This window comes from Pongo pygmaeus, chromosome 3 (genome assembly GCF_028885625.2).
Source record: "Pongo pygmaeus isolate AG05252 chromosome 3, NHGRI_mPonPyg2-v2.0_pri, whole genome shotgun sequence".
NCBI lineage: Eukaryota > Metazoa > Chordata > Mammalia > Primates > Hominidae > Pongo > Pongo pygmaeus.
Window position 1 is genome coordinate 159,518,107 of NC_072376.2, and position 9,659 is coordinate 159,527,765.

General features: G+C 49.1%; 1 protein-coding gene across 2 annotated transcripts; it reads left to right on the top strand.

Annotated features, from left to right (window-relative positions):
* The first annotated feature begins 5,878 nt into the window (after positions 1–5,878).
* POU4F2 (POU class 4 homeobox 2) lies at positions 5,879–9,442 on the top strand. Of its 2 annotated transcripts, XM_054486386.1 has the most exons (3): positions 6,130–6,216; positions 6,364–6,401; positions 6,830–7,781. In XM_054486386.1, exons 1-3 carry the CDS (start codon positions 6,130–6,132, stop codon positions 7,779–7,781), a joined length of 1,077 nt encoding a protein of 358 aa, XP_054342361.1. The 2 variants fall into 2 exon arrangements, with proteins under 2 accessions (XP_054342360.1, XP_054342361.1); XM_054486385.1 differs by having other exon boundaries at positions 5,879–6,405; positions 6,840–9,442.
* Positions 9,443–9,659: the final 217 nt, after the last annotated feature.

Sequence of the window (9,659 nt, forward strand, 5' to 3'; positions counted from 1 at the left end):
GCTTCTGAACAGAACGCAGAGGTCTGCCCCCCTCCTCCATGTGGTGTGTGGGAAGAAGAGGGGAGAAACAGAAACGTGTGCGCGTCTGAATGGGTGTGCGTTAGTGTCAGCACGTGTGTGTCTGCGTGCCTGCGTGTGTGTGTGTGTGTCTGCATAGATGTGTGAATTTGAGCACCTGTGCTCTGGAAGAGTGCAGAATTAGGTGCTGAGGAGTTGAGTCCTTCCCTAGGGCAGATTTTAGTTTCCTGGAGCCTATTGTGTTTGCTTCAAAGGTTAGTCGATGCCAGTGGGTCCAATCAGCTGTCCCTGAATGTGAGTTCCTGGCCACAATCAGCCTTAGCAAACCCACCAGACAGAATTGAGAGGGCGTCTAGGAGCCTCTAAGGCATCCGGCCAGCCCGGGCTGGCTGCGTCCTGCGTCCCCCTCCTCCCAGTCTACTTTCTTTGAAACTGAGCTCTGCTTTCTTTCCTCCAGCGGGAAAAGGGGAACCGTTGCTTTCTCTTCTGCCTTGTCTCCCTTCATTCTCTTGTCCTCTGCCGGGCTGCTTTCCTCTGTTCAGAATTACCTAGAGAGAGCCCCACGTGGCTTGCTGTGCGACTACAGGCCACTAGTCTTGGCCAAGTCTCTCCCAACCTCCAGAGTATGCTTTCTGGAGTGCTGATAGTCTTTGCTTTTGTCGCCTCTTCCTCCGTGAATTCTACTTGGCTTTGATGGGAGGGAAAGAGGTTGTGAGTCTGTATTTCGTTCTAGAAGGGCCTGGGAACTACTGGATGCACAGATTTCTGGTGACACTCGCTGACTACTTGCATTGGAAGGTTGGGAGTGAGAGCCGGAAAGGCACTGAAAGGAGGCGGTTACCCTCGGGCATATGGGGTGCCTGGAATCTTTGGGCGAGAGAGTGACTCATTTAACGCAGGAGAGGGGGACTTGGGGCACACGGGGAGCTAGTGACAGGGTAGTAGTGGACATACTCAGAAGAGAAAAGATGTTTGAACAAAATCCACCCATCACTCCTCAAACATAAACCCCATCTCAATACTCAAGCCCCAAAGCGCCCCCCTTCACCTGAACTTTGCTCTGCAACTACGTCCCTGGGAGCTTCCAGAAGTTTGTTTCAGGGATAATTCCCTCTTGTGTCTTCTTTTTCCTCCCTGTAACAGTAGAGGCCACGGAAGAGTTTAATCTATGCCACCCCCCCCCCACCCTAAACTCTTCTGCCTCAAGCCACGAGTCCAGAGAGAGCTCAGGGTGTTCATCTTCTATTCAGAATCTGAAGCAGATTGGCTGATTTTGAAATCCGTACAAAAACAGATGGGAGAATCCCTCCTTTCCCTCTTTCTTCCACCAACCACTCTCTCCCTGAGATCGAAATGGTGAGCGAATAGGGCCAGATCTGTCTTTTCAGAAATCTTCCTTGTAGTCCAATTCAATTCTGTTTGAAATACAAAGAAATCACCCTGCCCTTAATAGATTAAAATTTAATAAAAGACATTAGGTCCGGTAAAATATGAATGCACTACTTAAAATTTTAATAGTAAATTAGGACCCAGATACAAGGAGGAGACAGAGATTTCTCCCCTTGGGATCGCTTCAGGCGAGGGTTGATTTTCGGGTGGGGGGCGCCTACTGCGGGGACCCTTTGCCCAGAAGCCTGAGGGGAATCTCCAGCTACTCCTCCTCACCCAGGAGTGGGGGGTAGTGAGGGGGGCTGCTCACATCTGTCTGCATCTGCCAGAGGACTGGACAGAAGCTATTGTCAAACAAAGAGGCTTGGCGAGAAGAAAGGAGCGCCTCCTGTAGTCACAGAGTTGATCAATTTTCCGTCTTGCTGCTTAAAAAATAAAATGTTTATTTTCCTTTTGCTAGGTAGGTCTGTAGGTGTGTAGATGCACAAGTGTGAATAGGGGCTTGGGCATAGGTATGTTGAGGTCTCAGGAAGCAGATTTCAAATTTTGGGTCATTTGCCTCCACCCCTTGGGTTTATTGCCAACTTTCTAATTGTTTAGATGGCTCCTGATAACTGCAGGGCTGGAGGTTTTCTTCCTTGGAGAGAGGCTTCCGCACTCGCTGGAGCACTTTGCAGCAATGCCTGTGGGCAAAACCGAAATGGGTTTTGTTGATATCACCGCAACGATGTTGGTATTCTGGACACTCCTGAAAGGAGAGACTGCAAGATTGCAAGTCCTGGTTGACGAAGGAACAATTGCTTTTTCCCTCTAATGCAACACAATCACTATTCATTTTTCACTTTGAGTGGGAAATGGAGAAGTCTAACTCTATGACTTGACTTTTTAAAAATGTATGTGTTTTCTAGGAGGAAGGAAATACAGGTAAATAAACTCTTGAACTGCTCTACAACCACATATTAATTTACTTCAACTTGATAATTTGAAAACACAACCTTCCTTTTTTTCTTGTCTGGAATTAGGGATATCACTGAGAAATATCAGAGAGATAAAAAAGTCATGTTAAAAATTTTTTTGATGATATATGAATTTCAGTTACCAGGAAAATATTCTCATGGGAGTTTTCTTGCTTAAAATAGTTTTGGTCAATAAATTCCATATCAAACAAAGTTTGCCCAGTCATTTCAACAGTGCCCCTCTCTATTTCATGAATTTATTATAGTACCTTATTTACCATATGAAGTGGTGACAAGTGTTTAGCATTTTGGAGATCAGTTGTCAGTTACTATTAAAATCAAGATTAATTCATATTAACGATATGCATTTCTCAATACTCCCAGGTGACAACATACATTAAAACAACTATTGCAAGTAATTAAGCTCAATGAAGGGGGAGGGGACAGAGAGAGGTTCAAAACACCCCAAATATTTGATTTTCAATTCAAGTTCAGCAGACTGTTGCCACAATAATGCTTGGGAAACTCCTCAGGGTTACTTTTTACTTTACATCTAATTAGGCACCTAATGAAAGAGAAGAATTTTTTCCCCATGTGGCTTTTCTCCTTGATATTCTTGTGCCTTTATTTAAACACATAAACACACTATTTAGGAGTGGCAATACCCAAAAGTTTCTCATGTGATTAACTTGCTATAATAATCTGGGGGAATTATAAAGAAGAGGACATTTGTCTTCCGGTTATTTTCCATCTTCACTCTCACTTTGGCCCTTTGGCCTTTATCCAGTACCGATAGAAAACACACCCAAAATATTTTTATGGATTTTTTTATTAGGCTTTAAAGATGCCCAACAGTTAATACTAATTAGACCATCCAAAGCCTTTTGAAGATTAAGCAAATTGGACAACCCTTGTTAATTAGGACATAATTTGAAGTTTGAAATTATATCACTGATGAAGTAGTCTAATTGGTATGACGATATGTTAATAGACCAGTGAGACATAGTGCCGATAGAGTTTGGCATGAACCTCTTCACGGCTTGCAGGAAATCCTCCCTCCTATACCGACATTAATAAAAGATTTCTATAGACTTCAGCCTTTCCACGATGACATACAATTTATAGTACCCACAATGCATTAGCTCATAGTACTGCTCAATTTTTTCACTATTATGAAAACTAATAAATTCGTCAAGCTGAATTAAGCATACAAATCAGATGAGGCATAGCAGATTACACAGTGAAGCGCGGTGTCTCCCGAGCCTAAATGAAATTTCAATCTAATAATTCCTTCCTGGCCCAGTCATAATTTGTTTAGAGATGTTGTTCTACTTCTTTCAAAGCGCTATTCGCACTATAATTAAATGATACTCAAGCTTTTAACTTTGATTTATTTCATTTCTTGAAGCTTGAGACAGTGAGAGCTGTACAATGTCATTTTTTTTTGTTTCCTTGAAAATTACTCTGGCTGTTGTTGAGGTAGAAATTAAACACCTAAGCACTTACTTGAACCGTCCGGCACAAGCCACATTCATTCACGTCAACACTCCCCTCTCCCTGCCCCACGTCCAGGTTTCTCTGAGCTCACACCCGGGAACACTGCTGCTAGGAGTCCCCTTCGGCTACTATTTATTATTTTCCTCCACACAGGGGAAGAGAAAGGCAAGCCCGAGAGGATCCAGGGAAAGCAGAAGGGGGTTAAGGACCATGGACAGAGCCCGTCGCGCGCTCGTTGCAGCCGCCTTCCCCAGCACTCTGGCGGCTCCTGAGGACAGCGGTCCCATCTTGAAACCGCTATTCCGCCCGGCTGAGGTCAGGGGTGGACAGGCGGTCCCCTACTCTCCACCGCCGCTTCCGGGAGCTGACCACCCGAGGGTTCCCCTTTTCCACTCCTTCCCACTCTGTTTTTGTCCCAGCGCGCGCCAGCGCCTCTCAGGCCTGCCGCCTGCTCTCGCACCTGCTCGCCTTCCCCAGGCGCCCAGTGCCTGCACCTGCTACCGGTCAACCCCCGTCCGGATTGGGCCACCCGCGGGTTCCTGCGTCGGGGTCGCGGGGCCTTCTCACCCTCGCCTGCACCCTGCTCCTTCCGCTCTCTAGGGAGGTGACAGCAGCCCCCAACACCGCGGGAAGTAGAGAGAAAATGGGATCCAGAAGGAGAGGAAGTAGTGTGTGTGTGTGTGAGAGAGAGAGAGAGAGAGCGAGAGAGAGAGAAAGAAAGAGATTATCTCCTTTTGCAACTGGAACCAAGAGTGTGTGTCCATCTCTAGGAAAAGTGGTCTGCACTGGGACTGGGACAGAAGTGGGAGTGAAGTGTCAGCTAAAAACAGGCTCCGCACGGAAAGGCTGTGGAAATGAAGATAAGTGGGGCTTGTGCCAGCCCCCGAGGGGGTGTGTGTGTGTGTCTGTGTTGTGGGGTGTATTCAGCAGCACATGCGCTGTGTAATTTCTGACCTTCCCTCTCCCTGTCAGTTGCCCCTTCTTCCTTTGACTGTGGCTAATGAAGAATAATAAATCCAGGGGCAGGGTTTGCCAGTGGATCCTTCCAAGATCAACTCACACTGTACTGGATACAGGGAGGAGGAGGAGGAGGAGGAGGAGAAAAGGGGGGCAAGAGGAGCGTGTGTGCGTGCCTGTGTGTATGTGTGTGTGTGTGTTGTTGGGGGGGGAACAGCGGGGAGGGGGAGGAGTCGCATGCGCACAGACGACCCAAGCCTGCTCCGCGGCTGTCCAATCCGCTGAGAGCTGCGAGAAATCGAGTGAGAGAAAGCCCTGCAGCCCCTCCGACCCCATGTCTCTTTGGCACCAGGCACCCGCCGGGCCGTGGGGGGCTCGTAGCCGAACGCCGACCTCCGCTCTTATTGGGCCGGGAGTTCAGAGCCGCGCGCAGGACCCGGGTTGGCCGCAGCGTCTGTGTTCTCAGCGGTGGCCGGGAACCTGGGATCAGGGTCACCTGAGCTGACGGGGTGGGGACAGGCCGAGTGGGGTTGGAAGCCTGGAACTTAGTGGTAAGCAGGAGGCGTGGGAGGTGGCAGCCAGGTAAGAGGCACTCCAAGTAGTCCAGGGAAAACCCTACCCAACGCTGGCTTGGGCCGCAACTTTATTTGGGAGTTTCTTTTTCCGGTGAGACAGAGACCCGGCAGAAGAAGCGGGAGGGGCTGGAGGCTGGTCCTTAGGTAGGCACTGCCTGGCGACTGGAGCGCGGACCTGGCCATTTGGGTGGGGTTGAGCAGGGGCGCGATTGTGAGTAGCAGCCGCGGGACGCTGGAAAGGGGCGGCGGCAGAAAAGGGGCGGCGGAGGGCGCGGGGGGGGAGCGCAAGGCGAGTGCGGGGAGAGCAGAAAGGACTCAAGCCTGAGGGGAGTAGAGAGGGAGAAGGCGCAACGCGAGAAACCGAGCAGGAGCCGGCGTTTCCTGGCAAGGGAGGGCGGAGGCGCGCGGGAGAGAGGGAGGGCGGGGGGTGCGGAGGTAGGCGCTGGGAGAGGGGAGTATAACTCGCCGGCCGAGAGGAGCGGGGGCAGTTTCGGGTGCCGAGGTCTGCAGCCAGCGGCAAGCGGAGTCAGGCATCCGTTCAGACTGACAGCAGAGGCGGCGAAGGAGCGCGTAGCCGAGATCAGGCGTACAGAGTCCGGAGGCGGTGGCGGGGTGAGCTCAACTTCGCACGGCCCTTCCCAGCTCCAGCCCCGTGCCGGCACTTCTCGGAGGGTCCCGGCAGCCGGGGCCAGTGAGTGCCTCTACGGACCAGCGCCCCGGCGGGCGGGAAGATGATGATGATGTCCCTGAACAGCAAGCAGGCGTTTAGCATGCCGCACGGCGGCAGCCTGCACGTGGAGCCCAAGTACTCGGCACTGCACAGCACCTCGCCGGGCTCCTCGGCTCCCACCGCGCCCTCGGCCAGCTCCCCCAGCAGCTCGAGCAACGCTGGTGGCGGTGGCGGCGGCGGCGGCGGCGGAGGCCGGAGCAGCAGCTCCAGCAGCAGTGGCAGCAGCGGCAGCGGCGGCGGGGGCTCGGAGGCTATGCGGAGAGCCTGTCTTCCAACCCCACCGGTGCGTATTTCTGCATAATCACCGCTTAAAGGCACATTTTGACAGCCCCCTTTATCTGCTTGATGTTTTTTTCATGTCTGCACAGCAAATCACCCCACACCTCCAACCAATTTTCCCCCCTCTCTAAGTATTCAGCGGGTCTTGCCTTTCATATTAATTTTTATGACCTGGGATGTTGCCTGTGCGCGTGTTGTGTTGTTTCGTTGTGTCTACAGGCTCACTTTCCTCCTCCTCCTGCACTCTCGGCTTCTTTCGGTGGCTTCCCTCTTTTTCTCTTCACCTCTGTTTTCAGGATTATTATTATTATTATTATTTTAACGATCTGGGAATGTTGTAGGCACGGCGACGGTGTCGAGCCCTGGGCCGGGGCTTCTGGAGAGAGCGCGTACAATTCCCTGCTGAGCGTAATGTGTGCCTTCTACTTACAATTGCAGAGCAATATATTCGGCGGGCTGGATGAGAGTCTGCTGGCCCGCGCCGAGGCTCTGGCAGCCGTGGACATCGTCTCCCAGAGCAAGAGCCACCACCACCATCCGCCCCACCACAGCCCCTTCAAACCGGACGCCACCTACCACACTATGAACACCATCCCGTGCACGTCGGCCGCCTCTTCTTCATCGGTGCCCATCTCTCACCCTTCCGCGCTGGCGGGCACGCACCACCACCACCACCATCACCACCACCACCATCACCAACCGCACCAGGCGCTGGAGGGCGAGCTGCTGGAGCACCTGAGTCCCGGGCTGGCCCTGGGCGCTATGGCGGGCCCCGACGGCGCTGTGGTGTCCACGCCGGCTCACGCGCCGCACATGGCCACCATGAACCCCATGCACCAAGCAGCGCTCAGCATGGCCCACGCGCACGGGCTGCCGTCGCACATGGGCTGCATGAGCGACGTGGACGCCGACCCGCGGGACCTGGAGGCATTCGCCGAACGCTTCAAGCAGCGACGCATCAAGCTGGGGGTGACCCAGGCAGATGTGGGTTCCGCGCTGGCCAACCTCAAGATCCCCGGCGTGGGCTCGCTTAGCCAGAGCACCATCTGCAGGTTCGAGTCCCTCACACTGTCGCACAATAACATGATCGCGCTCAAACCCATCCTGCAGGCATGGCTCGAGGAGGCCGAGAAGTCCCACCGCGAGAAGCTCACCAAGCCTGAGCTCTTCAATGGCGCGGAGAAGAAGCGCAAGCGCACGTCCATCGCTGCGCCAGAGAAGCGCTCCCTCGAAGCCTACTTTGCCATTCAGCCTCGGCCCTCCTCTGAAAAGATCGCCGCCATCGCGGAGAAGCTGGACCTGAAGAAAAACGTGGTGCGCGTCTGGTTCTGCAACCAGAGGCAGAAACAGAAAAGAATGAAATATTCCGCCGGCATTTAGAAGACTCTTGGCCTCTCCAGAGACGCCCCTCTCCTCGTCCCCTCTTTTCTCTCCTTCTCTCTTCTGCCTCTTTTCACTTTTGGCGATTAGGAACAATTCTAGTAAATGTGAATCTCGACAAATCGAGGACTGAAGACGGAGCGAACGAGCGAACAACTGAGCCCAAGCCGGTGAGAATGTGAAACAGTTTCTCAAAGGAAAGAATAACAAAAGATGGTATTTGTCTGTTGTAGCAAAGTTGTCCCTTTGAACCCCACCTCGGCTTCTTCAGAGGAAGTGTGGAGATGGTTGTTTGCAGGAAGGCAGACGAGACAGTCTTTAAAAAGTCCACAAGAATGATCAAGTAAGATTTGTTTTTATTCTTACAGACATCACCCGTGTTCAAGTTTAAAAGTACACTTTGCAACTATTTTTCAGAAATAGAAATTGATTCAGGACTAAAACTTTAAACTAGAGTTGATGCTTAATGTGATAGAGACATCTCTAAAGTATTTTGAATTTTAAAAAAAGATGGCAGATTTTCTGCATTTACACTGTATATTATATATATATTTTTATTGTGGTTCTTACCCCCTTTTCCTTCTCCGAAGTGTTAATGCTTAAGAAAAGAGTTGCGCCTGCTGTGTTCACTGATCTTGAAAGCTATTATTAGATTATTGCAGAACAACCCTCTGTAAATTATTAATTTATCTCTCTAGCAACTTAATTTTGTGCACATTCTAATTAATTAAACTTCTTCGGTCTAAAAAAAGTGGGGGAAATGTATAGCTAGTAACGTTCAAAAAATTTTGTTTGATGAGTTTGCCGAATTTTTACAGCTTTCCTCCTATACTGTGTTCCTTTTGTCCCATTTGTATATTCTCACTTGAATGAAGATTGTTTTTTTCTTTGTTTTTACTGGTAGTGTTCTGATTTGTGAGTTGACACTCAATAATGGATGTCTTAATCGTGTAGACCTGATTCACTGTCTGAAGTATTGTTTACTTCGTTACATATTTAATGGGGATTCCCACATTGTCCCCGTGACACATGAGCGCTCTCACTTACCCTTACACACACACTCACACACCTCTAACAGAAGGGAAGAAGCAGTTGGAAGCACGACTAATGCACCATTTTCTAGCTTTAGGTGCATTTGCCACTTGGTGTTTGCCCTTCGGATTTTAGATTTCACCAAGGTATTTCAGTCTTCCAGTTTTCAATTGCTTTGTTGGCTACATGTTAATATTTATAGGAATACTTCAGTTTTTCCTTTTGGAGGTTTGTTTGTAGAAAAACTAATTTGAACTATAAGAAAGACAGTGCACTGCTTGTAAATTCACATTATTTGGAAAAATTCTTTTGGAACAAAAAATTAGGTACATGATAACTGGTACCTTATCTACTGTAAATATTTCATTAAAAATGATGCACACATAGATATATTCTTACAAATTTTGCTGTATTGCTGTTCTATTTGAGGCTCTCCAAAGTCTTGAGTTCTGTATATGGCCTGGTTTCTTGTTTTTATTAATAGATGGTTTATTTACTATGGTAATGTATTAATTTATTTTTGGTGTTGTTCGATTGTCTTTCATTGAAGAGATAATTTTAATGTTTTATTGGCAACGTATGCTGCTTTTTCATTAAAATGTGCTATTAAAATTAAATGGCTTTTAAAATGTGATGTTGTTTTAATCATTTATGTGGGAAGTGTTTTGATGGGAGACTTTTTTAAAGGAGGAAGCACATTTTGATGATTTATTAGGAGTGGTTGTTATCAAAGTATAGCTTGGACTTAGTAGGGGCTGTTTCTCTGGTAAAGTATTAAATAATAAGGTTTAAAACAGCCTTTTAATAGTGAGAGCTCATCTCACAGGATACTTCACTTTTCTGCTC